Genomic DNA, 27,504 nt, shown 5'->3' with positions numbered 1-27,504 from the left:
GCCATGACAAGGCCGGCAGAGTACGCTTTGCAGTATGGAGTGGAGGACACGCTCCGGAAAGCAAGCATCTCATCTTTGAAGGCTTGCAGTAGGGGTCGTGGGAGAGACAAAAGAAAGGCCCTGCTTGAGTTTAAAATTCAATCCGCAAGGCAGGACTTAGAAAAATTAAACCAAATATTAAGCGGAAGAAAATCCCCTGCGTATTGTAATTGCCAATTTGTGTTGCACAAATCAAAGCTGAAATACAATTTTAAGGCGTTTTAAACAAATAGCTGGAGAAATAGATAAGACAAATCTAAAATGGAAGAAAAGGTGGCGGAGTCAAGTGGAAAAGGCCAGTCTGAGGACTAAAAACATTTGGACAGAAGGGCTGGAAGGCAAAGAGCAAAACAAGCCTCGACACCAAAGAGCTGGAAAGACCAATAGATGTTGCAGTGGGTCGGTTTAACTGAAGGCGGTTTCCTCCTCCTCCATTTGCTCGGCCCCAATTGGAAGCGCAGTGCGCGGCGCGGCGCCGCGCTCCGGGCCCGCGATTCGGGTGGGGGCGGGAGGAACTGGTGTGGGCGGGGCGGGGCGAGCGCGGGCGCTCCGCCGGCGCAGGGGCGGGGCGGCTATATTACGTGCGCGGCACCGCTCCTGCGAGAGGACGTTGCGTGCTCGCTCGCGCTAGGCGAGTCTCCGCGTCTCCCTCGCGAACTCGGTGAAAGGAATTGGCGCCGTTCGACACCAGGCGGGTCCGCTCTGCAGCACAAACCCACCTCCAGCCGCAGCCGCAGCCGCCGCCCGGGCCGAGCAGCAGCCGCAGCCGCCGCCAGTGGCCGAGTGAGCGGAGTCCAGTTTGAGCCAGCGCCTAGCGGTGAATCGGGGCCTCACCATGAGTTCCTCGCCTGTTAATGTGAAAAAGCTGAAGGTGTCGGAGCTGAAGGAGGAGCTCAAGAAGCGGCGCCTGTCCGACAAGGGCCTCAAGGCCGAGCTCATGGAGCGTCTCCAGGCCGCGCTGGACGACGAGGAGGCCGGTGGCCGCCCCGCCATGGAGCCTGGGAACGGCAGCCTAGACCTGGGCGGGGATTCCGCCGAGCGCTCGGGAGCAGGCCTCGAGCAGGAGGCCGCGGCCGGTGGCGACGAGGAGGAGGAGGAAGAAGAGGAGGAGGAGGAAGGGATTGCCGCCCTGGATGGCGACCAGATGGAGCTCGGGGAGGAGAACGGCGCCGCGGGGGCGGCCGACTCGGGCCCGATGGAAGAGGAGGAGGCCGCCTCGGAGGACGAGAACGGCGACGACCAGGGCTTCCAGGAAGGGGAGGACGAGCTCGGAGAGGAGGAGGAAGGCGCGGGCGACGAGAACGGGCACGGGGAGCAGCAGCCTCAACCGCCGGCGGCGCCGCAGCAACAGCCCCAGCAGCAGCGCGGGGCCGCCAAGGAGGCCGCAGGGAAGAGCAGCGGCCCCACGTCGCTGTTCGCGGTGACGGTGGCGCCGCCCGGGGCGAGGCAGGGCCAGCAGCAGGCGGGAGGTAAGAAGAAGGCGGAAGGCGGCGGAGGCGGCGGTCGCCCCGGGGCTCCGGCGGCGGGTGAGTGCTGCGTGGTTGGTTGCGCGCGGCGGGAGGCCCGCGCGGGGTGGGGACCGTGCCCAGGCCTGCCGGAGCCCCGCTGGGGGAGGGGAGGGATGCCCCGCCGCGGGAGGGCGCCCCCGGGGGGGGGCGGGGGCCGCGGCGAGCGGGCGGGCGGGGAGGCCGCGGGGAATCCCGGATTAGGCGTGAGGCCTCAGCTCGCAGTGTGACGGCGGCGGCAGCGCCTCCATTATGTGGCTAGAGCGGGAGGGGGGAGCCGGGGGGGGGGGCGCTGCAGCTGCCGCTGGAGGGGGAGGAGCCGCGGCGGCGCCGCTGCGCTGCGTGCGCGCGGTGCGGGCACATGTCTCCTGGGGGAGGGGAGGCCCGGGGCCCCGGCGGCGCGCCGTGGCGGCTCCGGGCCGCGGTATTGTGCAAGGCGCGCCGGGCTCGGCGTGACGTCACTTCCGGCGGGCGGGGCCGGGCGGGGCTGGCGGCGAGCAGTACAATGCGGCCGCGGGGAGCGCGGGCCCAGGTGGGGGAGGGGAGTGCGGGCTGGGCGCCTCGGCCCCTCCCCCCCTTCCTGAACTCTCTCCGGGATACACGTGGGCTCGGGCCTGGGCCGCGCTAGTTTTCATTAGCTTTCTCGAATTTTCGAGGGGACGGGCAAAATTAGTAATGTACTTAGTACTGCGTCACTAATTCGAATCTAGTTGCAAGCCGATTGTTTTTTGAATTCGCATTTGAATTCTCGATTGAAACTACTTACAAAAATGAATTGGGAAGTCGAGCATTTTGGAACCTCAAAAAAAAGCTTTTTTTGTTTGTTGTTTCGCTACGTGGTGTCTTAAAAGGTGGTGTCGTGTATTGTAGGAGACGGCAAAACAGAACAGAAAGGCGGAGATAAAAAGAGAGGTGTTAAAAGACCTCGAGAAGACCATGGCCGTGGATATTTTGAATATATTGAAGAGAATAAGTATAGCAGGTAGAGCATGCTAAGCAAGTTTTACTTGTCACCTGTTCTTTAGTTTTTGGTGGGGAAAGCTGTATCAAGAGACAATTCTGTCTTTCAGAGCCAAATCGCCTCAGCCACCTGTTGAAGAAGAAGATGAACATTTCGACGACACAGTGGTTTGTCTTGATACTTGTAAGTGAAGTTGTTTCGCTCCCCTTCCCCAGTTGTCAAATGTGGTTTTTGGTTCCAAGATGTTAGGAAACTTAAAGCCTGTAAACCGTTCTTTTAAAAGTAGGAAGATGAGGGCTTACATTCAGATTTTGGTCACTTGATGTTTAGTACAGCAGTTGTATTGGTAATTCTATAGGCATTAGCAAATTGATAATTTTTTTGGTATGACTAAGTTCTCATTGGTAGGAATGTGAAATCAATGCTAGTGTTTGATTATCTAGCTTATGGAATCTTGTAACCTGTAACTTGTTTCTATAGGCTTCTTTGTAAAGTAACGTTTTTTTTTGTGGAATTATTTTAAGTGAGCTATTTGGGCTAGTTAAACATTTATTAATGACTTTTCCCATTAGCACACAAGTATATTCCCTATTCTGAACGGTTGTAATATTATTTTCTCAATAACTGCTCTTTTGTTCTCAATTCCAGTTGAGTAGCTGCTGCTTTAACATAAGTTGATTTCTTCCAAAGACCTGGGGCAGCAGCAGTGGCCCCATCACTGGGCCACTAGCTTTCTTCAGCAGCGAATGGTATCAATGGCAGCGCTGTAAATACTGCTACTTTACCCAGTTGGGTTGCAATTGAGTACGAGGAAGTATTGCAAACCTCCGAATGGGCCTTGGCTGTCAGATTTCTAATTTTTAAAATTAAAAATATTGCTGGTTTAGCAACTTGATCAGAAAGTACAGTTCTTTCTGTGATGAACAAGTCAAAGGGTAGAAATGCTTAGAGAGTTGAAGCTTAGATTCTCATGTTTTGGAATACTGTTTATATACAGATAAGTAAGACAGGCATAAATAATAAGTCTTGATTTCTTATTGCATAGGCTTTATACACAGTAAGATAGTGGAGTCTTTGTTTTTAAAATTGCGCATAGAAAAGTAGTTGATTTGAATGTTTTGTTTTAAACTCAGTTGCTTAAATATTGGCAATAAAGCAGTGGTTCAGGAAGGCCAACCCTAATAGCTCGTGACCTAGAGATACCAATTTGATAAATGCACTGTTGAACTCAAATACTATTTGAATTGGAAATTCTGTCAGTAACGATCAGGAATTTAAAGAGTGAAGCTAATTTAAGAATTCCAAACCTTAGGTTTAGTTTCCTGTCACCATTAAAAACTTAGAATAACTTTCTAACTTAGTGCCCCTCAGCTGAGAACTCAGAAGGTGCATGGTAATGAGTCAGTGACCCAAAGGCAGCTAGGTAGAAGACATTTGAGGTTTGGATTATTCCAGAGTGTGTATTCTCCATTGTTAATGATAAACAGGCAAGTTTGGGGAAAGGGGGGACCTAAAATGCTCCGATAGTAACAGTATTAGGCGATCAGGTTTGTATTATAGGTTGGGACCACCTTCTTAAAAGTTTCAGAGAATAATTTAAGATCTAAACACCCTGGTGTTTTAAAACTATAAAGTGCAGAATCAACAGCTCATACTCTTATTTTAAAATACTTGGTCATGGCCTCCCTTCAGTTTTATTGTGGCACTGGTAAATTCTACCTGGTCTGGCATGCTTCACTTTGATTTCCTGCTATCCTCTACTGCTTGCCTCTAAATCAAGGTAAAGAGCAGAGCCAGGTATGTATTAATGTCACATTGTCTTGATTATTCTATATATTAAACACACACTCTAAACCTTGATTTGTTAGTTGAATAGGTAGTGTACATTTTAGTTCATAATTTGGCAAGAGTGACTTGGCGGGAGTGGGGCTGAAACTGAATTAGAACCGCAGCATGACCTGTAAAAATGTGTGCAACATTAAGAAATGTGAAAATTTAATGACAAAGTTTTGTCTACAAAGCAGATAAGTTTATATTGGATATGGGAAAAATTTGCATTTGATATAATTGCAGATAATTGCGACCTACATTTTAAAATATCAAGAGATCGCCTTAGTGCTTCTTCCCTTACTATGGAGAGTTTTGCTTTTCTTTGGGCTGGAGGAAGAGCATCCTATGGTGTGTCAAAAGGCAAAGTCTGTTTTGAGATGAAGGTAAATGGCAATTTTTTTTTTTCCCCCTCTCTTAACCTTTGTTGGATGTTCCACTTGTCTGGTGCTGTTAGATGTTAGTGTTAACTTAGTTTTTGTGGGTTAGGAGAGGGACTTGATAACAATTTAAATTTTGTTACAACAAAAGTTGCCATGTAGACCAGATCTATCCTTCATTTAGGCTGTTCCTCTTTTTATTTTTATTTTTTTATTTTTTATTTTTTTTGTATTTTTGCCTTTTCTTGGGCCATTCCTGAGGCATACGGAGGTTCCCAGGCTAAAGGTCTAATCGGAGCTGTAGCTACCAGCCTACGCCAGAGTCACAGCAACTCGGGATCATCAACCCACTGAGCAAGGCCAGGGATTGAACCCACAACCTCATGGTTCCTAGTCGGATTCATTAACTACTGAGCCATGATGGGAACTCCAGGCTGTTGCTTTTTTTAATCAGTCGCTTGAAAGGCCCGCCAAGCATTTGAAAAAAATACAAACAGTGGTTGGGCTCTTGTTTTTGTTCCGGAGGAAAACACCTTAGTTAAAGGGATGCTTTAGTTGGATCTGAGATTATGTGATTTTGACATTAATGACCTTCTAAATGTCAATCGGAGAGTTCACACTGGCGCTGCAGAAATGAATCTGACTAGGAACCATGAGGTTTCAGATTCAATTCCTGGCCTTGCTCAGTGGGTTAAGGATCTGGTGTTGGTGTGAGCTGTGGTGTAGGTCGCAGACATGGCTTGGATCTGGCGTTGCTGTGGCTCTGGTGTAGGCCGGCAGCAACAGCTTCAGTTGGACCCCGAGCCTGGGAAACTCCATAGGTGCGGCCCTAAAAGGGCAAGAGACCAAAAAAAAAAAAAAAAATGAATCAACCCAATACCTAATTCAATTTCAAGTTCTTATAAATGTTGGGAAGGGGGTAGAGTTGGTGTCTTTTTTGCTTTTCTAGGGCTGTACCTGGAGCATAGGGTTCCCAGGCTAGGGGTTGAATCAGAGCAGCAGCTGTCACCTATACCACAGCTCACAGCAACTCTGGATCCTAATCCACTGAGCAAGGCCAGACAGGGATCGAACCTACGTCCATGGATTTTAGTCGGGTTCTGGGTTCGTTAACCACTGAGCCATGAAGTGAACTTGCTAGTGTCTACCTAGTAGTCAGAATAATTAACCCATTGCCCACATGGACTAAGCCAGGGTTAGTTTAGTGGTTTATCATCCTTGATTTACAGTTGTGTGTTTTGACTTGCAGGTTACAGAGAAGATCCCAGTAAGGCATTTATATACAAAAGATATTGATATTCATGAAGTTCGGATTGGCTGGTCACTAACCACAAGTGGAATGTTGCTGGGTAAAAATTTTTTTTTAATGTCTGTGTACTCATGAGTGTTTAGGAATTGATTTCAGTAGTTAGAATAGAAGGCATTCTATACTTTTCTTTGCCTGTTTTTATACATTCTGCTAATGTTGTTAGAGATGAATGATAACATCTAGTATGCACTGGGTAAGTTTTAATTTCTTTTTATGGTTACTTGCTTTATGACTGGTTGAAATAGAATGTTATCCAGAGCATACAGTTTGTCAACCAGTTAAATAACTACCTAACTTTGATTATCGGGTATAAAAGTCAGTGTAAGTCAAAGTATATTAGGTGACATACTTTATCGTTTCTCTTGAACCCTACATCTTGAATATTAAAACATGTGGGTCATTGGACTGTTGATTTAATGAAAGGTAATTATTTTCTTAGGTGAAGAAGAGTTTTCTTACGGGTATTCTCTAAAAGGAATAAAAACATGCAACTGTGAGACTGAAGATTATGGAGAGAAGTTTGATGAAAATGATGTGATCACATGTTTTGCTGTAAGTCTAATTTATTTTGTATATATAAATAGCAAATAGTTGAATTGTGTTTGTTTTTTGGGTTGTGCCCAGGGTATGTGGAAGTTCCCAGGGCAGGGAACAAACCAGAGCCACCAGGAAAGTCCTCTGAGAGGTTTTTGTTTTGTTTGTTTTTTTAAGGGCCGCCCCCATGGCATTTGGAGGTTCCCAGGCCAGGAGTCCAGTTGGAGCTGTAGCTGCAGGCCTACACTACAATCATAGCAACGCAGGATGCAAGCCACATCTGCGACCTACACACACACCACAGCTCTACAATGCTGCATCCTTAACCCACTGAGCAAAGCCAAGGATCAAACCTGCATTCATTCTCATGGATACTAGTCTGGTTCATTAACCAGTGAGCCGCAACAGGAACTCCTGAGAATATTTTTCAGTTATATTAATGTCAGCTTCCAATACTAATTCATTTTGACTGAAAACCACTTACCAGGAAGTTGATCTGAAAATGTAATCTTTTAGGGCAATATTAATTTCTGATTATCAGAAAGCTCTTCAACATTTAACCTAAATGTTTTTCACAGGATAAGCTTCACTCCTAAATTGATTTGGGAGGTTTCTTTAAGAAGGCGTGTAAGAAGCAGGTTACAATGCATTAATTTTTTTCTCTGATTAACAGAACTTTGAAAGTGATGAAGTAGAACTCTCCTATGCAAAGAATGGACAAGATCTTGGCATTGCCTTCAAAATCAGTAAGGAAGTTCTTGCTGAACGACCACTCTTCCCACATGTTCTGTGCCACAACTGCGCAGTGGAATTTAATTTTGGTCAGAAGGAGAAGCCATATTTTCCAATACCTGAAGAGTATACTTTTATCCAGAATGTCCCCTTGGAGGATCGAGTTCGAGGACCAAAGGGGCCTGAAGAGAAGAAAGATTGTGAAGTAAGTTACTTAAAAAAAAAATAAAATGAGTTGTTATTTTTTTTTTTTGAAGATTGCTTTTGCAAAAATGACAGAGTTGGATGATTTAAGTTATAAACTGCCATACATGTTCTAGTGATTTTTCTTAGTCTTCTCCCTTTATAGGTGGAGTGTTAAGTTGTCCCCAAAAACACATTTCCCATTGAAAGGCTCTGAGTTTAGATACGTAAACCTGGTCTTTGTGCATTTTAAAAAATATTTAAAGAATTCTTTCCATTGTAGGTGGTGATGATGATTGGCTTGCCAGGAGCTGGGAAAACTACCTGGGTTACTAAACATGCAGCAGAAAATCCTGGTAAATATAACATTCTTGGAACAAACACCATTATGGATAAAATGATGGTAAGTAAAATAGGCAGGATCTGTGCCTTGTTAAAAGACTAGAAGGTGTTCTAGATAATCCTTTTTTTGTCTATTGTCTTTATCAGTTTGTTAGTATCTTAGACAAGAGTGGTTGCTTACGTAGGCTCTTCAGGTTAAAACTGCCTTCCAGTGACTAGGCTTCATTGTTGGGTTTTTGTTTTGTTTTTGGCTGTTCCCCAGCCAGGGATCCCAAGCTATAGCAGTGACCTAAGCCACAGCAGACAAAAATTGCCCAGATACCAGACATTCACTGAAATTTTTTAGAAATTTTTTGAATTCTCAACGTCGAGTAGATAAAAAAGAAGAGTGTTGGGTGTTGTTACATGATGAAATCTTTTGTAGCAATAATAAAAATATTTGAATTTTAAAATACTACCTACTTTTGAAAATAGGTGGCAGGTTTTAAGAAGCAAATGGCAGATACTGGAAAACTGAACACACTGTTGCAGAGAGCTCCACAGTGTCTTGGGAAGTTTATTGAGATTGCTGCCCGTAAGAAACGAAATTTCATTTTGGATCAGGTAAGCTGTAACTTTAAACTCAAAAAAAAAAGTCAGGAGTTCCCATTGTGGCGCGATGGTTAATGAATCTGACTAGGAACCATGAGGTTGCAGGTTCGATCCCTGCCCTTGCCCAGTGGGTTAAGGATCCCGCATTGCTGTGAGCTGTGGTGTAGGTCGAAGACATGGCTCGGATCCCACGTTGCTGTGGCTCTGGCATGGGCTGGCAGCTACAGCTCCAGTTGGACCTCTAGCCTGGGAACCTACATATGCCGCGGGAGCGGCCCTAGAAATGGCAAAAAGACAAAAAAGGAAAAAGAAAAAGTCAAACTGATGGATATTTACTCATAGAATTAATGCTTGGGGTTATAAACTTACTTTTTTTTTTTTTAAAGACAAATGTGTCTGCTGCTGCCCAGAGGAGAAAAATGTGCCTGTTTGCAGGCTTCCAACGAAAAGCTGTTGTAGTTTGCCCAAAAGATGAAGACTATAAGCAGAGAACACAGAAGAAAGCAGAAGTCGAGGGAAAAGACCTACCAGAACATGCAGTCCTCAAGATGAAAGGTAAGAAATACAATTGTACCGTTCAACAGTCTGTGTTTTTTTTGTTTTGTTTTTTGTTTTTTGTTTTTGTTTTTTGTCTTTTAGGGCTGCAAAAAAGGATGGGAACTCCCAATATTCCTTTTTAAAAAGGTTTTAAAATTTATTCTCTTTCTTTGGCTGTCCTGTGGTATATGGAATTCCTGGGCCAGGGATCAGGCCTGAGCTACAGTTGTGACCTATGCCACGCCACAGCTGTTGCCAGATCCTTAACCCACTTTGCCAGGCCAGGGATCAGACCTGTGTGTCCCAGCGTCTCTAGCGACACTGCAGATCCTATTATGCCACTGCAGGAAATGTTCCTTTTTTTTTTTCTCCCCTCCCCTTTTTAGAGCCGCACCGCAGTATATGGAGGTTTCCCGGCTAAGGGTCGCATTGAAACTGCAGCTACCACCCTATGCCATAGCAGTGCCAGATCCTTAACCCACCAAGCTAGGCCAGGGATTGAACCTGCATCCTCATGGATGCTAGTTGGGTTTGTAACGGGCTGAGCCACAGTGGGAACTCCCCTAAATATTATTTGAGTTATATCTATAAAAAATTTTGTCTGTGATGTTGTTTCAGGAGTTAAAAATAACTCTTTGTAAACAAGTTCCTATTTAGGAAGTACAGTTAAAACATCTGTAGGTAATGTGTTCAAGAATTAAAACTGTTTGAGAATTGAGGCTTTAGAGTTGTGAATGTCTGTGTAATGTGTTTTATTTCTTGTAGGAAACTTTACTTTGCCAGAAGTAGCTGAGTGCTTTGATGAAATAACCTATGTTGAGCTTCAGAAGGAGGAAGCCCAAAAACTTTTGGAGCAATATAAGGAAGAAAGCAAAAAGGCTCTTCCACCAGAAAAGAAACAGAACACAGGCTCAAAGAAGAGCAATAAAAATAAGAGTGGCAAGAACCAGTTTAACAGAGGTGGTGGCCATAGAGGACGTGGTGGATTCAATATGCGTGGTGGAAATTTCAGAGGAGGAGGCAAGTTCACTTTGAGTGTTGTTTTTTTTGGTTCATGATCAAAGCAATTGGTAACCTATATATACTCTTAGTTTGGGTATGTCTCATTTAACTGATTTTAACATCAACAGATTTCGATCTCATATCCTAGCTGTCCTAGTAACTATAGTTAAAATCTTACTGTGATTTGGTCGTACACGCCTGAGGCTGTGCAGATGGTTAAGTAAAATCTTTGTCTTCTATAATAAAGGAACGGTCCACGATAGCCCTAAAGTGGTGTATGTAGAGAAGGTATAATACAGTATTACATGAAAGGTCTCTTGTTTTCAGCTCCTGGGAATCGTGGTGGATATAATAGGAGAGGCAATATGCCCCAGAGAGGCGGTGGCGGAGGCGGAAGTGGTGGAATTGGCTATCCATATCCTCGAGGCCCTGTTTTTCCCAGCCGAGGCGGTTATTCAAACAGAGGGAACTACAACAGAGGTGGAATGCCCAACAGAGGGAACTACAACCAGGTAAGTTAGGATCCCTGCAGAGCTGTTTCTCTGTTTTGGAAAGTTAAATGACATTACATAGCTACAGGAAGAGTTGTAAACAGGGGCATTATATGCATAGTGATGGTAAAATGAGTCAATTTAATTGACATTGATTTTTCAGGTTCGTTAACTAGTAACAAGTAGATGATGTCACATATGACAAATAAATAGTATCACCTGAGAGCAAATGCTGCAGCCAGTGCTCAGAGTTTTCATGGCTGGCAGTCTGTCTGTTTCCCTGCCTTGTGTCCCCTTTTCTCCCCTAACAACTTGTGCTTTGAATTCTTAAAGGTTTTTTTCTCTTTTGTAGAACTTCAGAGGACGAGGAAACAATCGTGGCTACAAAAATCAATCTCAGGGCTACAACCAGTGGCAGCAGGGTGTAAGTAATTCCTTGTGTGCTTTTATGTACATTTAATTGTATTTTGAGTTCATAAGAAATCAATCTTGAAAACTTGTTTATAAGTGTTACAGGGTAAGATGTGAGTTGTGTTGCAGCTGTTGTAGCCATAATGTTACCTTTTAAAGGCAAAATAGGTTGGAGTTTGCTGTAATGTAGTATTTTTTAATGAAGTAATATTATTTAATACAAATGGTTCTTTTTACTGTTAGCTTTACTTGTATAAACTAACCAAGTCATACTGTTTCTTCTTGTAATGTGTATTGATAATGGGCTATTAATACTAACTAAATCTGGCTTGATAAATCAGAGGTATGACAGGTGTAAGTTTGTTTCCAGCAATTACTCTGAATTAGATTGTCATTTCCTAAAAGCAGTTTGAGTGGCTTATTGATGTTTTTTCTTTAAAAAAAAAATTTTCTCTTACAGCAATTCTGGGGTCAGAAGCCATGGAGTCAGCATTATCACCAAGGATATTATTGAATACCCAAATAAAACGAACTGATACATATTTCTCCAAAACCTTCACAAGAAGTCGACTGTTTTCTTTAGTAGGCTAACTTTTTAAACATTCCACAAGAGGAAGTGCCTGCGGGTTCCTTTTTTAGAAGCTTTGTGGGTTGATTTTTTTTTTCTTTTCTTTTTTGTACATTTTTAATTGCAGTTTTAAAGTGAATCGTAAGAGAACCTCAGCATTGTGCACGATAAGAGAATGTGTCAGTATTTCAGGGTTCTACATTTTATCTGTAAAATGTGACTTTTTTTTTTTTATCACAACAAAAGTAAAATGTTGCTTTGTACCTGGTGTCTTTTATTAAGAATTTACTCCCCCCATTTCTCACAGAGATAACAGTCGGGAGTCATTGTCACAATATAATAGAAATGTTAGCAACCAGATTCATGTAAGGACTGAGCAGTCCTCATGAATTGCCTAAGACTCTGTACTGCTCATGTTACACTCCATCCTCTCTGTAGTCTGCTGAGTAGTGGAGGGGTAAGCTAAACAGTAGTTTTTGAAAATAACTGGGAAGGCTCTTTTCTTTTTAAATAACGGTGGAATTTGTATAATTGGGAATGAAGGTAAAATTTGGAACTAAGATAGAGAAGATGGAGTGTATGTAGACGGGCTGTTAAAAATGTAAAACTTGGTTGCATTATTTGTGGAGGCTCAAACTTGTGAAGGTTAAATACCATAATTTTTCCATTTGTTCTGCATTTTGATTCTGAAAAGAAAGCTGGCTTTGCCCATTTCTTATTAAAAAAAAACTTGTTGTAAATCCAGTTGTCTAATGGGATCTATATGAAGTTAGCTATGTCTGTATGCCCTTCTCCCACAAAATACTGTATAACTAGTGTGCTTGTAGTAGTTAACTCCACCATCTTTGTAAGCTAATGAAATTGTGAGTCACCCATTTATATCTTAATTTTTAATCATGTCAGTTCTTGAATGGGTATCTCCTTAGCCTGCTGATTTCTTTTTCTTTCTAAAGAAAGTGGGTGGAGAAATTAATTTAGACGTTTGTTTGCAATAAAAAGAATTCATTTTACTCTCGTTTTGGGATTCTCGCCATCAAGGTTCAAAATCCCTTTATGACTCTCCCAAGAGGAGAACATTTAAGTGTGTGCTTTCTGGACAGCTTATTCTTTTACTCTGTACTTGGAACATTTAGGTTTTAAAAACTTAAATGTATACTGAACTGATTTTTAAGTATGAAGTAAAGTTGAACTCTTTCCTTCCCCTCACCCCCCCCAGATGACTTTAACATTTAATGAGGGGAAAAGGTACTGGCTGGGAGAAGTTAACACTCTTTACAAGAAGTTTATCATCTTTACAAAATGCTAATGGCTGTCCTCAACTGATAATTTTATATATACATCTATAAGACATGAAACTCTGGGAACAGATGCTTTTAGAAGCCATCATGCAAGCCAGTCATTGATTTCACTACTACACAACACTGCTAACTTAACTGTAGTTATGTGATAACATTAGATCCCCTACTTGTAATTTTATTGGGTTTGCACAGAACACTTAATCTTCTAAAGGACCCTCACTAATGTGAAGTGAGGAATCAGGAGTCAAACTGTAGAACTAAAAACTTGACATCAGTCTAGTGTTTGGTGTTTTAGGTTGCTTCTGGTAAGTACAGGTTTGTTTATATTTCTGATTGCTTAGATTTCTGTTTCAGCCGTTTTAAATCAGATTTTTAACTTATACTCCTACGAATTTTCTTTCTACAAGATGAGCTGGAGTTGAGTTTTCTTTGGTGTAGGTTCAGTTGAATTTTTGGCACAAAGGCTATACTCTACAGTAGTAAACCATGGGAATACTTAACAGTGCAAGATAGCATCTCAAGGGCTCTTGGTCTTTTTAGCAATTAATGCTAGCAACCATTGGCATGAAGCAGTTTCAAGGTCAATAGTAATGTCTGCATTTGTATGGAAGTAATAGCAGTATTAAATTAAGAGGGAGTGCGCCATATGGTAAGCCAGAGGGATAAAGATCGAGAACCGCCAAGTTTGGCAGAACAGAATCTTTAAACGAGAAACTTGCTTGTTGTCCCCCCCTCCCCTCTGGCAAGCAAAACACTGAATAACCAGACGTGAACAGGTACAGTTCTGAGCAGATGTCCCAACTATACCTTGAGCGAATTCACCTGTGAGGGTGCTCTTGGTTTAAGGGATGCTCTCACAGGAAAGTGTTATAGATAGCAAGAATTGGATTAGATTGATTACTTAATATGAAAGCATAAGGAGGTTAGTCAAGAACAAAAAATTCTTTTAAGATAGAAATGATGAAGTAACTGAACTGTGGAAACTTGCTGCTGGGAGGTCACATCTTGTTACACATATCTAGCCTTTGGTGGAGGTCTCTGGCTCTGACCCAGGAGGTGGAGACCAGCTTCTGGCCCTAGTATTCAGACAGCAAGATGAAATCTTGAAGGAGTCAAATCAATTTGACATTGAAATGACAGAAGGAAGCCCTATTAAATCCTTAAAACATTTAAGTTCTCATTTGCCTAGGATAGAGCCTGTCTAAAAATAAGTATGAAACTAGATGCCTTGAGCCACTAGCGACAAGGTATTAAAGTTTTTCAAAGACAGTTTTCTTGGAAATTTTTTTTTCCAGGAAAGAAAACAATTAGTATTTGAGAGGTATTTTTTGTACCTCGTGGGAATTGATATGCATGGACAGATGGTGTTCTGTATTTGCCTCAGTTGTGGGAATTGATCTTTTGAACTTAACATTGGCTTTTTATTCTTGGATTATTTTTATAACAGGGCCCATAGCACAAATAAAAATGAGATATCCCTAAGGCCAGTGATATGCACACCTTCGCATATAGAGAACTGATTGATTGTAGATGCTTTTAAAGAGCTAAACCAGAATAAACTTAGTCTACTAAGGAAGGCATTAAAAAGTGGAGCCTGTAGCAGAGAATCGTTAACTTCTTTCCAACCCCCTAGCATATTCACTGAAATATTCTCCTGGAAGGATAACTGATAGTCTTTAAAAGCCATTTTTTCTAAAATTATTGAAATGGTTTGGATCTAAATTTTCTTCATACTTGTGGGGCTCTGAAGTTGAGGTGTTTATATAATGGTGTGGCAGGAAGTTGCAGTGCTTAGTTTATGTACTTAATGCTTGAGTTTTAGGGGATTCTTAAATTAGTGCATTGAGTAAGAATCTTTCCAGTTGCCTCACATCTCTAAACAGCTATTTGAATTTAGTTAGGTAAACCATGGTCTCTTCAAGTCATTAACTGCCGCAACCTAACTTAAAAATAGTTTAACTATAGTATATATATAATAGCCCGATGTGGAGAACCTTTTCTTCCGGATAATTTTTAGATTGGAAAGTGGCCATATCTAGTCATTCCATAACCTCTACACTAAAACATGCAGTTACTAGATTTAGCCAGTTTATGGTGCTTGAGCCTAAATAGGCTGCTCTGCTCCCCTGTTTTTAACTTAGTACCACAGGTACATGTTTATAAGATAGTTATTCAAAAAAATAAATTGTCTGCCTAACTGCTGTTGAAATGATGCTTGTCTTAATTAGTCTTTCTTACTATAACCTTGATATCTAAAAAAAAACCCTTGAGAATTACTTTGGAAGTGACCTACAGTAATGATATGGTATGTGCCCCTGAGTATGTTGAGGCAGGAAGAAAAATTAAAATCCAGACTCCCCAAGTATCTTAACGTTAATTTAAAATCTAAGCTTATGAAATTGGACAGTTGAAATAACCTACTTTTTCTTTATGGTCTGTTAATTGTGTATACTATATATGTCCTGGTCGTGTTTAGTAAACTTCAGCCATGCAGACAGAGCTCAAAAACTTGAGAGCTCTAGGTAGGTGGGAAATGGCTAACAAAAGATGATACACTTCTCTGTACTTTCACACTTTAGCAAGTTGACTGAAAATAATAGGGATTGGATATGTTTAGTTTGCTGAAAGAATTTAGTCCATGAAGAAAAGCAGATTGGAAATATTCATGATGTTAACCCCAAATTATCAGGAAATTTAACATGTGTAAAGGATGTGCAGTTAGACTGGGAATGTGCTATCGAGTTTTTGGCATTATGTAGATGCAATATTGGGGGAATAAATGCTGCAGAGAAGTGATAGGCCAGGACATGACTAATCCTTTGGTTAGGTGAGTTATTGGGACAAGAACTTAATTGTATATAATGTGTAGTAATTCCTAATTGTTAACCTAGGGGTATTAAAATTTTTTTCTCCTTTTACCCAGGGATCAACATACACTTGGGTATGGGAAACTTATACTGTAGTCAAAAGTGATGCGCTAACAGTCCAGGCAAATGGAGAACTGTCCTATGGGAAGGTTTATTTAATTTCTTACTTATTCAAGTGTCTCGCTGAGCTATCCCAGGGGCACAGCACTTACTCCTGAACATGTCCGGCTTGGGTTATCTGCCCAAGTGGACATTTTGCAGGGGTTACAGGCCTGGAAAACTGGGGTCCAACCCATAAACACTGAACTATTCACGTTCTTTCCTGCCGATCCTCTAATAGTCCATTCCATGACCTTACAGGAAGTAAAATTGCTTTTGCCCAGTCAAACATTTTATACTTGCCAAGACTTAAAGAAGCACTGCCACAAATTTTAAGAAATAGTAAAAAACAATAGCAACCAAGACCTTTGAGGTGGCCACTGCAGACGTGTAACTTGGGTGCCATACATAGAGAAAATGAAATCAATACTTGAGAAGAAGGACTGATGCTTCCTTGAGTAACAGTAAATTTTGTATGGTAGCTGCTAATAAGGTATCCTTTTATCTTGCTGTCTAGTTAAGGGAGATGAGATGTGCTTAAGTACAACCAAAGGTTCCAACTTACTATATTTTTTTTTGAAAGATAAAGCAGAAAATAACGTGCTGATTTAAATTTCATCTCCTTTTCCTTAGTCTGTCCATGTGAATGTGCTGTGTGGAAGAGTAAAAGGGCCCAAGTAAATGTGTTCCAGTGATTGCAATAGGTATTCCAAATTAATTGCTGCTTGTACATTTAACACTTGTTATTGGGGCTGCACTTAACTTTGACAAATGGGGAAAGGGAGAATATCGGTAACCAGATGGATAGACTCTAAAACAGGAAAGAAAGGTTCTCTTAATACCTCCTTTGCATACCTGAAATGTGTGTTAGCAGTCGGTGGTCCTCTTCTGTAAGTTGAAGGCAGTACATGCAAATAGAGCCAAGTCCTTTGAAAGCCAGGTCCTTATCCTAATGGTTCCAATTCCCTCTATTTACTGTTTTATACATGTTTCAGTGCCCTTCCTACTTGTAGTTTAAATGCTTCCTCACAATGTTCAAATGCAAAGAACACCCTGTCCTTGGGTTCCCCAAGTTTTCCTACCTCTGTATTAAATGCATAAATACTTTGAGCTTACAAAAACTTGGAAAATTGATTCTTTTGGATAATGGAGTGATGTAAATTTATAACAATACATAAAATCAATTAGAAAGTGAACTTAAAGCAAGGGCTTTGGCTATGCTAGTGCAGAGTATGTACTTTAATTGCCCCAAAATTATCTAAAGACTTGATAAGCCTAGAAGAAACTCATTTTTCCCACTACATACTCCAAAATAGTGTATTTTGGTGAAGTGAGAGGACTTGGGTGCTGTACTGAGAAGAAATAAAACTATCGGGATCTCCTCAGTGAAATACAGCTCTGTATATAATGGCTTTGGAAGAAAAGACAAGGTAAAAACCATTTCTGTTCATCTGAGGAAAAAAACCCATGAGACTAGAAAATTGTTTCAAAAACAAAGAATTTAGACAGTAAAATGTTTCATTTCGAATGATTCATTCTCATAGTTTATTTTTATTGAAACTTAACCCTTTGAGAAACCAGTATATGCAGATTTGAACCCTTGGGTAGGTCATATAATGGGTGTTTCATAATTTAGTGAGAGTTCTTTCTGGAAAAAAGGTGGGACAGATAGCACCTGTTAAATTGTTGTGAACAATAGAAGCCTTTAAATTAGTACTTACATGATTATACTTGGAAAAATTGTTCTCTAGAAAATGAAGAGTTAAGGTGAATGCAGTGGCTGTAAAAACAAGTATTTGCAACAGACTTAGTAGTGCTCACATCACAAGCTTTGGAGAATTGTAAACTTTAGTTTTTGGTCCCTAAAAGCTTCCCTATTAAGAGAAAATTTAAAGATGAAACTTAATATACAAAATAGTTTGTAAGATACTAATATTTGGGTGGTAGAGGATATTGTTATATATTGTACTGACCTGATCTGATGACCCCTGGGCCATACTTTAAGATGCTTCCAAAAATACGTTATTTTAGAGGGCCATTAAAAACCACAGCAATCATTGTTATTTTTTCTACTTTCCTCATCAAGGTATTCTGCTTACCCAAAATATAGTGTATATTAACATGACTTTGAAAGGGGTGCCTTAATCCCCCTCCACCACAGATTTTTACCTAGGAATAGAGGATTCAAACCCTATTTGATCCCTAGCTCTTTGCTGAAAAGTGCATAAACAGGAATCCTGAATTTATTATATAGACCTCGAATTATATAATCGAAGCAAAGGGGAACCAGCGATGGAGTAGAGGTACGTAGACTGAAGAGATGCTTGCAACTCAAATAATGGTGCTAGGCATAGTCAAAATTTCTTGTCGGCAGACTCGGTCAGTATAAAAAAATCAAAAGTCCAGAGAAAAGCTAGTTAACGTTAAATTCCCTGAGGTCCCTTTACAGAGGTAAAGCAAAGAGGGAGGGCTAAGAGGGGGGTGTGGGTTGCATAAAAAAGCACTTGGAGATAGTTTAGGTAATGATAGGTAAGCCCACAAAAAGTTTTAAACCTACTAATGACAACAATTCTATTTTAATCAGCTATTTAGCTGGTACCAACTGCTCTATCACCTAGTATGAAATTTCGGATTTAATGGAAGGAAGCAGTGCAGCTGGAGGCTCCCAGTGGGTGTGGAAGGTAGGTAACTCAGCTTAAACTTGGGAAAATGTAAGTTTTGGGATGAGGGGGACCAGTGAACATTTAGTAAATCAACATGTTGACTGCTGCATATGAGATACTTGATGGGAGATGTAGAGATGGAAGAAAACTGACAGTTACAGTCAGCGGGAGGTGCCGACTACTGGGTTACTACTGTTGAAGCAAGTAGAAGCGCTTAAATGAGGCTGTGATCTAAGTTAGCAAGAGAATGGACTGCCGCCAAGGAGGTGGAAGGCATTCTAAGAGAATGAAGTATGAGCAAAGTATGAATTCAGTTCTCGGCGGCCTTGGCTTGGCAAAACTTCACACAGTTTGAACCTGAAGTTGGATGGCAGAGTGGAAGAAGATTGGTTTGGAGGGACCAGAAGCGGCAATGTCAAGATCAACTTGGCGGCCTTACCGAGGGTGGTCAATAGCAATGTAATGGATCGTGTTACATGGTCCAATAATTGATTAGTAGTTCAAGAAGGAAAAATGCTAAGGATAGAAATTCACGAAGTGACATTTGAAAAGTAATCCAACTAAGTATCTGTACTTCTGTTTTTATCCAGATCTCCAGTTATGCAGTCATTTTGCTGAGAAAATGAACTAACCTTGTAATTGCTGAAGGCCTTGGAAGTTTGACCAGCCCCGCCCAGAGAGGTTTCTCTTACTCAGGGTAAGATCTAATCATAGTGGCTCAAGCTAGAAGTGATTTGAGTTACTTAATCCATTTGCTGACTTTATGTCACATGGTATTAAACTGAAGCTGAGAACTTTAAGTGGCTTCACACACTGTTAAATATCTGACTTGATGACTTCTCAGTCTCTGGCACCCGGACTCATGCAGTGAGTGCTGCCTTTGACCTTGGGTCATGGAGACTGCACTCAGCTTTGTGTCAGCAACAGTAGGCAGGTGATCTTGCAAACTGCATTCTCCTAATAGCCTTCCCTAATCAATGTCCAGGTCCTTCCTTTGGTGGCTGCCAGATGATTAGGATCAATAAAAATCTCTTAGAACATGTCTGGCAGTCACTCATTTGGTAAAACACACACACACACCCCTCAGGACAGCCATGAGAAAGTGGGCATGGGAGGGAAAATGCTGCTGCCTCTCTGCTGAGGTGAACCAGAGCAAGCTCCACCTATCCTGAAAAGGGATATGGAACAGAATACAGTTTCAAGACATCTGTTCCTTGCTCTGCTTAGCTCACTGTGGTAATCAATAGGACCAATAATAAATAATGCCACTATCTTAAGACACTGGTGTCTTTTTTCAGATTTATCATTCCTTAGGAAGGTTTCTGAGCTTGTGCTTTATTTTTTGAAAAGTAATGTTGATATTAAAACTGTAAATGAATGCTGTGGATTTTGTTGGGTGTGGAGTTTTGTTTTTCTATCTCCATGTCTTTACATTATGACTAGTTCTGCAGTTTTTTCCTTTGCACCAAACATGTTCTGAAAATACTTTCATGCATACCATGTGCATATTTAAATTCTACTTAAGTAAAAAACACTTTCCTACTTGAAAAAAGTATTTAGACCAGCCAAAAGCGTTTGCTGAGAGATGACTTGCCTGTTGGAATGGAAGAATAGTGTGAAGCAGTGGGGTACATTTTAAAAATAACAACTGCAAAGTGACAGTCTATAATTAGTTTTAAGTCTGACAGAAACCAGGAAGTAGCCCTTAATTTTTAACAGGGTACAGTAATAGCAGTTGTCATTGGTTCTTAAGGCAACCTGAGGATTTGTTGAACATCGGTGCTCACTGCTTACTGCAGGGAACCGTGTTGAACACTCGGTATGTTACGTATGATGAGATACAGGACCACAGTAATGGGGTAGATAGTCAGAAACCTGTGGAAAAAAGACAACTTAACACAGTACTTTATTTACTTGATTGAAAGCTCTCTCATGATACATAAAATGTTGCTGTAGTTCACACTGAAGTGGTTATCTGGGTTTTCTATGCTCAAGACTGCTCAATGGCTGCTGCCGCTCCCGTTGGTTTTTCTTTCAGGATCAAGGTGGGTACTTTCATATAAAATCTTGTTTTTAATTCCTTCTCTGGCAACTCTTTCCTGGATTCTTAGCTTTGCATAATTATATCTACAATGGAACCTTGTAAGGAGAACATGAACAAATCAATATAAATAAAAGATACCAGAGTTCCCTTGCGGCTCAGTGGTTAAGAACCTGACTAGGAACCATGAGGTTGCGGGTTTGATCCCTGGCCTTGCTCAGTGGGTTAAGGATCCAACCTTGCCATGAGCTGTAGGCTGCAGTCATGGCTGGGATCCTGTGTTGCTGTGGCTGTGGCGTAGGCCGGCGGCTGTACCTGATTCGACCCTAGCCTGGGAATCTCCAAATGCTGCAGGTTTGGCCCTAAAAAGACAAAAGACCAAAAAAAAAAAAAAAAACCCACAAAAAACTAAAATTTGAAATTTATAATCAGAAATTGTAAATGCTTACAGATGACAGTGGTTGTGCACGCATTCTTAAAGTGGCTTATTTATTTACTTATTTTTGCTTTTTAGGGCTGCATATGGAAATTTCCCAGGCTAGGGGTCAAATTGGAGCTGCATCCACCAGCCTACGTCACAGCACCACTGGATTCTTAACCCACTGAGATGAACCTTCATGGATGCTGGTTGGATTTGTTTTCAGTGCTCCACAATGGGAACTCCTTAAAGTAATATTTTTAGATGTTAAATGCCATAGGCAGGGATGAAATGTGCATTTAGGTTAATTTAAAAAAAAGTAGAGTCCTTCCTAAATGAAGTATAAATCCTGACATGGCATTGATGCACTAATGGCATGCATTCATCTGTTCATCTGACAAATGACATGTGTGTTTATATACATGTTTAAAAGATTTGAGATGTTCCAGCAGTATTTTGTAAGATAAATATCACTGAGGGTGGGAATTGCTCTGAGTAGAACATATGCTTGGAATTAGATAAACCTATCACAGTAATGGAGCTTCGTGAATTTTAGCATACATACCAGCATCCTAAAGTTACCAAGATAAATCCTCCTACTGCAACATCACATGATCTTCTGATTCTACCTGTCAAGGAAGCATAACCACTGTAATTATACATTACATGTTATATATTGTACTTCATTTTTTTTAATGCAGAGGGAAAAAAAAAGATACTCACTCGTTAACAAAAAGTGTCCAAGGCCAGCCACAACAGATCCCAACGAACCATGTAATATTGATTCCCGTGCACAGGGTGTGTTCTCGACATCTAAGATTCCTAGGAGCTTAAATGGCTAGGAAAAATAAGAACCTAGTTTGAACGAGAAAATACTTCAGGGTGGTTTGGCAAAGATTAAGATCATCAGTCATCCTGCTTTGATATATAATGCAGCTCTAAAATGGAAACCTTGAGAATTTGACCAGAAAGTCCTAAGTAAGCAACAGGGTAGATTAAATCTCCATTGGTTGGGGCATTATGGCATGCCATAATTTGTTGACTGGTTTAGAGATAAGGGCATAAAGTGTTTCATGAGCTCTTTAAACTGTGTAAAGTCATTTGGAATTTGGCTATCACTGAAATTAAAAAGTACAGTTTCCTAATAATTTGAGAGGTATACATGGGGGAAATGAAATTGTTCTAACCATGTTGCTACACTGCTCTTTTTTAAGTCTTTTAATGATTTAAACGATCTAGGTAAAGAGGTGAGCCTCAGTTGTGTTTGTAAGAATACATGTTATGACAAATGTCTGTTTCCTTGCTGGTGTTGGACTTGATAGTTTACTTCTTTGTTGATAGCACATGGTAACCACTTTGTATGGATGAAAAAAGGTGGAAACCTAGAGGGTTGGGTTGTCTCAGCTCTGGCACTAACTGTTGACTGTACAATATATTTTTTTTATCTGGCCCCTATCTGTAGTGAAACGATTGGGCCAGGTAGTAATTCCTTCTACAGTCAAGATTTGACTTGGCGCCTAATAAAGCAAAAGTTATTTACTCTCTTGGGTCATTCTCTTGCACATTTTTCCTTTGTCTCGTCTGTTCACCACCACCCCAACCCCAGCTTGTTTTACCTCAAGAATATAGCAGGTGCTTGTTAAAGTTGCAGACTTATTTTAAATGCAAATTTTCCCATATACTAAGGGATTAGGATTTAATTTTTCAAGACTTTTAATTTAGCAAAAATAAAAATCTCCCCCTTGGGTCAAGCCCCCAATGGAATTTATGGTCCCAGAGAGTGTGAGGTTCCGTAGCTAGGCCATTGTCCAGGGGTGTGGGGGGTTGGTCTCCTGCCTCAGAAGCAAGCAGCTGGATGGCTTTCCCATTTAGGCAGAGATCTTAATAAGCAAATAAAAGGAACCAAGTGTTGGCCGGGGCAGGCCAAACACCGCATGTTGGGGGTTGGGGGGGGCGTGCAGACTTTTATTTGGATTCCCAGGTGTCACCCCAGGATGCAGTAGAATCTGCAAATATTTCTTGACCGGGGGTGGGTGTGCTGCATTCTTAAGCTCCTGCATAAGGAAACTCATCCACCTTAGTTCTCTACCACGTGCATAAAATGGTGCTGCTTCAGTCAGCTGGGTGACTGAGCTTTTTGGAGATGTTCAAATTCCACCCTGAGATGCCAATTCAATTGGCATTTATGTTTGGGAAACACGGGTAGTCTCCCCACCCACCCTGGGAGAAACTGCTTTTAGAGTTAAATGTTTGGAACTGGAAATTAAGGCTGCTGCTACATCATCAACAAAACTGCCTCGGTTGGATATGGTCAGTAGTGCCAAGGCGGAGAAGCCAACGCTGGCCTAATAAACAGCCTTGTAATTTGGAGATGCTAAGGGGCATTAGTGCCAGGCCCTTTATTTTCCGTTTTTAAGTCTGGCCTCTCTGTGATGATACATCGGAAGCAGGCTCAGGGTTTAAGTAGAAGGCTAGTAAGTGCCGGCGGAGTGCTAATCAGTGTGACCCTGAAAGTCTCCTCTCTTGCAGCAGGAAAATGGACATCAAGCTACATGTATATAGGGAGTAGCAGAACCAACTACGTAACTGCAATGTGTAGCAAAACTGGTAAGATGTACAGAGACCGTTCTTAAGAATCAGTACTAGTACAGAATTGGCCTCCTGGTCACTGGTCAAGTGGAGTTTAGACTCCTGATGACTTAAAAGCAAGTCCAGAATACTGTATTATTAAAGTCTCCAACATATATAAGGTTTTTGAGAGGACACAGAACTGTATGATTCTTGTAAATAGAGGGTCCAAGCCTAAAGTCCCTTTGTAACAGTGAAAGGTATAGGCATTCTTTTATTCCCCTAGTCTGCAAACTTAAGGTTTACCTGCTAATAACAAAGCCTTAAAACTGTAAACTAAAATTACAGGCTTTTTTGGGGTAGACTAGTATTTTTTAAGCTTGAATTTAGAAAGGCGGCTGCAGCTTTACCAGTGCACTCTGATGGAATTAAGGGAAGTTCAAAAAGATTCCTAAGAAGAAAGCCATTTTAATAATTTATAGGGAATAGAGCAGATGACATCAAGAGCTGCTTCATCTCCCACTGCTAAATGTATCTGCCTTGATGCTCATATTCTGCCTTTTGTTTGGAAGGAGGAACTGGCCTTACTTTTATTTAAAAAATAGTTTTCGGAGTTCCCATCGTGGCACAGCGGAAACGAATCCAACTAGGAGCCATGAGGTTGCAGGTTCAATCCCTGGCCTCACTCAGTGGGTTGGGGATTCAGCATTGCTGTGTGTGAGCTGTAGTGTAGGCGGGCAGCTCTAGCTCTGATCTGACCCCTAGCCTGGGAACCTCTGTATGCCACGGGTGCAGCCCTAAAACAAAAACTAATAATAAAATGTCTTCACTGTGCATTTGATTAGTCTTTGGACTCTCAAGAACTCTACTTCTGTTGTTGTCCCTTGTTTACTTACATTTGTACTTAATGATCTCTGGTCTAGAAACATGCAAAACAAACCACCCTTCTCTTTACAGCCCCCCGCCACCCATCCAAGCTACCGTCCCATTTTTCTGCTCCTTGTCACTGCAGAACTAAACTTCTCCACTTAACAAATTTACTATCCCTTTTAACTCTCTTCAAGGAGACATTTATCCGTGCACTCTGGAAACAGCACCACCAAGGTCTCCTTAGAAGGCAGCCGTTCTGCAAAATCCATCATATCCCACATCTCCGCACATGTGGCCACACAGTAGGTCTTCGATAAATATTTGTGAATAACTGACCCAATGTTACTATCTCTATAGCTTACTATTTTAAGGTGGGTTTTTTTTTTGAGGGGGGCATTATGTTTTCATGAACACTTGTTAGCTGCACTGAGGATATCAAACTGGGTCCCCCGCTCTTAAAAACAAGACATAGATTGACTTCCAGTCTAACGATACGGCTGTGTACAAGGTGTCCTGGCAGGTGGAGGCAGAAGCACCTGTCTCCTTTAGGGAGTCAGGAAGCCCTGCAGGGGAGGCCAGAGACGGCCCTGTTTAGATTTATTTAATCCACCACCGGCAAAGCATCGGAAGAGTCAAAGGCTGAACCGTCAGCGTTAGGTAACAACCTTCACATTTCCAGGCCAAGAAATTCGGATTTTAACCTGAGAGCAATGGACTGATACGACTGGGTTTTAGACAGAGAAGTGAAATTATCCATTTTACAGGGTAGCCCACAAGGGCCAGGCAGAGCAGGAAGGCCAGCGATGGGAACGATCGGGTCCACAGAATCCTGCATAGTCCACGTGGTCGAGCGAAAGGGTAAAGGAGAAAAAACCTCAAGCGTTTCATCTGACCCTCCAGTTCTCGATATAAACTCACTCGATTACCTTTCCGCAGCCTTTCCCAACTCCCCTAAGTTAAGCGCTTTCAGTGAAGCAAAGAGCCTGCTGCACAAGGCAGCCGTCCTCAGGGAATTTTGCAATCTCTTCACTAGCAAGTTACAATGCAAGACAAAATATTCCCAAAGGGATGAGTCTGTGACCGGCAGTAAATTACCGGTACCTGTCCCCTCATCCTCCTCGTGTATGTCATTAAAGCCACGGTAATTAAGGTAAAAAAGGGACGGAAGGCGGGGGGGGGGTGTCTGTCCGCGGGCAGAGAAGCGAACGACACGCGCTCCCGTCTGGGTCTCGCAGCTCCAGAGGCCGCGTCCTTACGCGCCGCGCCCGCCCGGGCCTCACTCACCCCCGCCCCCAGCCCGCGCGCCCCGCTGTCCCCCGGTTACCTTCCCCTTCCCGGGCTCGCCGGGTTCCGGCGTGGCGGCCATGCGAGCAGTCGGCGCCTCCGCCCCGCCCCGCCGCCGCCGAGGGCCGCCACGAACGGACGCCCCGCCCGCGTCCTCGCCCCGCCCGCGCCGCGCAGTCCGCCATTTTAGGGAACGTCTCCCACTATCGGCGGCTGCAGCGTTGTCCGCGTCGGCTTCCTCGGCAGCGGCCGCCATTTCCTTTGTTCACTTGAAGGAGTCACGCCTTCCCCACAGCGGCTCTCCCCATCTCGAGGGCCTGCACCAGGAGGAGGAAGAGGGCTCGTGAAGCAACTACGGGCCCGGACTCTTAGCACCACGAGGCGGCACATCTTCCCGCCCGCCCCTCTGGCCCCAACCGCCATTTCTAACCGTCGCCCGCGCGCGCGCGTGCTTGGACGCCGGCGCGCGCGGCGGGCGGGGCCGCGCGGATGGGGCGTGCGCGCCGCCGCCGCTTTGTCCTGCGAACGGGACCCCCCTCCCCCGCCCCACGCTCCCAGCTCACGGCCCGGAAGTCGGCCCGTGCTGGCATGCTGCCCGCGTCCCCTCTGTGTCCTTTGTCCTCCGGCCCGGGTCGAGCCCTGGGCGCCCCAGGCAGCTCCACCAGCACCAGCCGTCCTTTATCCCCGAGTGCCGGGCTCCGGCAAAGCGTGGTCCCGCACCCACTCCGCCGCCTCCCTGCATTGGTTCCATCTGGGAGTGGCTTTAAAACAGCGCCGCTCGGTGCGCCTGAAGGAGACTGGGGACAAAATGGAGGGAGCAGCTCGTCAATGCGGATGCGTCAGGACGTCTGTGCCCGCCGTGCAGGAAGGGAGGGCGGGCGGGGCCAAGTGGGAAAAGGCTGCGACGCGCGTCCTTGTACGCTGGGTGGTGGTCCACGGATGCTCGCTCCCCCAGGACTGCGGCTTAACGTGAAATCTGCGTGTGGGCCTCCTGGGTGGCAGATGGGCTTTGACCATTTTCTCAGCACTTTAAAACAGTGCAATTCCTTTTCCTGTTTTTTTTTTTTTTTCTGTCCACCCTAAAAGAAAATGTCCGTATCCAAATCTTTATGCCTCCTCTCTTTATGGACCTTGTATTTCAGCGTATTCTCCTGGGAAAATACCCAAGCTTTAGAGTGTGTCATGGTGCAGAGTCATGCTGCGGCTGGATAAGGCGATTATTTGCTGTCAGCTGTCGAGCGTTTTCTTATTCCTTATACGTTCATCATCATTTACTATCTTCCAACAATCGCATTTTATGACTTGTGTGTGACAGTTATTTTTTAAAAATAAGTAACTTTTGGTTAGATTAAACTGCTCTAACATACCGCTCTACTATCAATTAGAAAATAGAATAAATGTCATTCCCCTACTCTTTCCACCCCGTCCCCCCATCCTGCCAGTTTGGGGCTCTCATCTGAAAATCTGTGCGGTAACTATGCTTTGAACTCTTGGTCTGGAAGGTAATATTTAAGGCAGTAATATTCCTTAAAGAGTGAAGCAGTGTAATTCTGTAATTACATTTGAAGTCATTCCTGATTATGTTGTAAAGGAAGGAGAATTGGAAAATTCCAGGGCCATCCTATTTTATTTTTTGCTGAGACTTTGAAAAATTGGTAAGGTAAACTAACCTAGGGCCCATTTCACTTGTCTTTGCAAAGCATTTTCATATGTTATTTCTTTATACCAATAATAATTTCACAAAAATGGCATGAACTTGCATGTTTTTTTTTAAAAATTATTCTCAAAGTTTTTAGAATGAAAAGATCTCTTTCGCTTTCATTCCTTTTTTCTCCCCTATTTAAGGCAAAGACAACTAACAGTTTAATACATCTCTTTCCAAACTACTTTCTTTTTTTTTTCTTTTAATTAACCCTGGAATATAGGGCAAAAAGTGAAAGTCTCGCTATACCATACCTGCTGCCATACGTGTGTGTCTGTCTGT

The 27,504-nt window shown here is 42.7% G+C and overlaps 2 protein-coding genes across 6 annotated transcripts; one reads left to right on the top strand and one right to left on the bottom strand.

The window, feature by feature from the left end:
- Window positions 1-641: 641 nt before the first annotated feature.
- On the top strand, window positions 642-22,342 carry HNRNPU (heterogeneous nuclear ribonucleoprotein U). Of its 5 annotated transcripts, XR_007131207.1 has the most exons (16): window positions 642-1,565; window positions 2,415-2,526; window positions 2,615-2,688; window positions 4,579-4,718; window positions 5,962-6,061; window positions 6,461-6,573; window positions 7,229-7,492; window positions 7,754-7,873; window positions 8,287-8,415; window positions 8,790-8,958; window positions 9,706-9,960; window positions 10,270-10,454; window positions 10,786-10,857; window positions 16,310-16,380; window positions 18,261-18,357; window positions 18,930-22,342. XR_007131207.1 is itself a non-coding variant. In XM_047754999.1 (14 exons), exons 1-14 carry the CDS (start codon window positions 875-877, stop codon window positions 16,355-16,357), a joined length of 2,472 nt encoding a protein of 823 aa, XP_047610955.1. In that variant the 5' UTR covers window positions 642-874; the 3' UTR covers window positions 16,358-22,342. The 5 variants fall into 5 exon arrangements, 3 of the variants coding, with proteins under 3 accessions (XP_047610955.1, XP_047610956.1, XP_047610954.1); XR_007131206.1 differs by having other exon boundaries at window positions 16,310-18,357; XM_047754999.1 differs by having other exon boundaries at window positions 16,310-22,342.
- LOC125112657 (cytochrome c oxidase assembly protein COX20, mitochondrial) lies at window positions 20,228-25,951 on the bottom strand. Its single transcript, XM_047755001.1, has 4 exons — window positions 25,561-25,951; window positions 21,522-21,636; window positions 21,364-21,427; window positions 20,228-20,478 (listed from the first exon to the last, which is right to left on the bottom strand). The coding sequence occupies exons 1-4, from the start codon at window positions 25,774-25,776 to the stop codon at window positions 20,340-20,342; spliced, it is 534 nt and encodes a 177-aa protein (XP_047610957.1). The 5' UTR covers window positions 25,777-25,951; the 3' UTR covers window positions 20,228-20,339.
- Window positions 25,952-27,504: the final 1,553 nt, after the last annotated feature.

The sequence above is a fragment of the Phacochoerus africanus genome, chromosome 12, assembly GCF_016906955.1.
Source record: "Phacochoerus africanus isolate WHEZ1 chromosome 12, ROS_Pafr_v1, whole genome shotgun sequence".
Classification (NCBI taxonomy): domain Eukaryota; kingdom Metazoa; phylum Chordata; class Mammalia; order Artiodactyla; family Suidae; genus Phacochoerus; species Phacochoerus africanus.
Note: the sequence above shows the minus strand (reverse complement) of the source record. Positions and strands in the feature narration are given on the sequence as shown.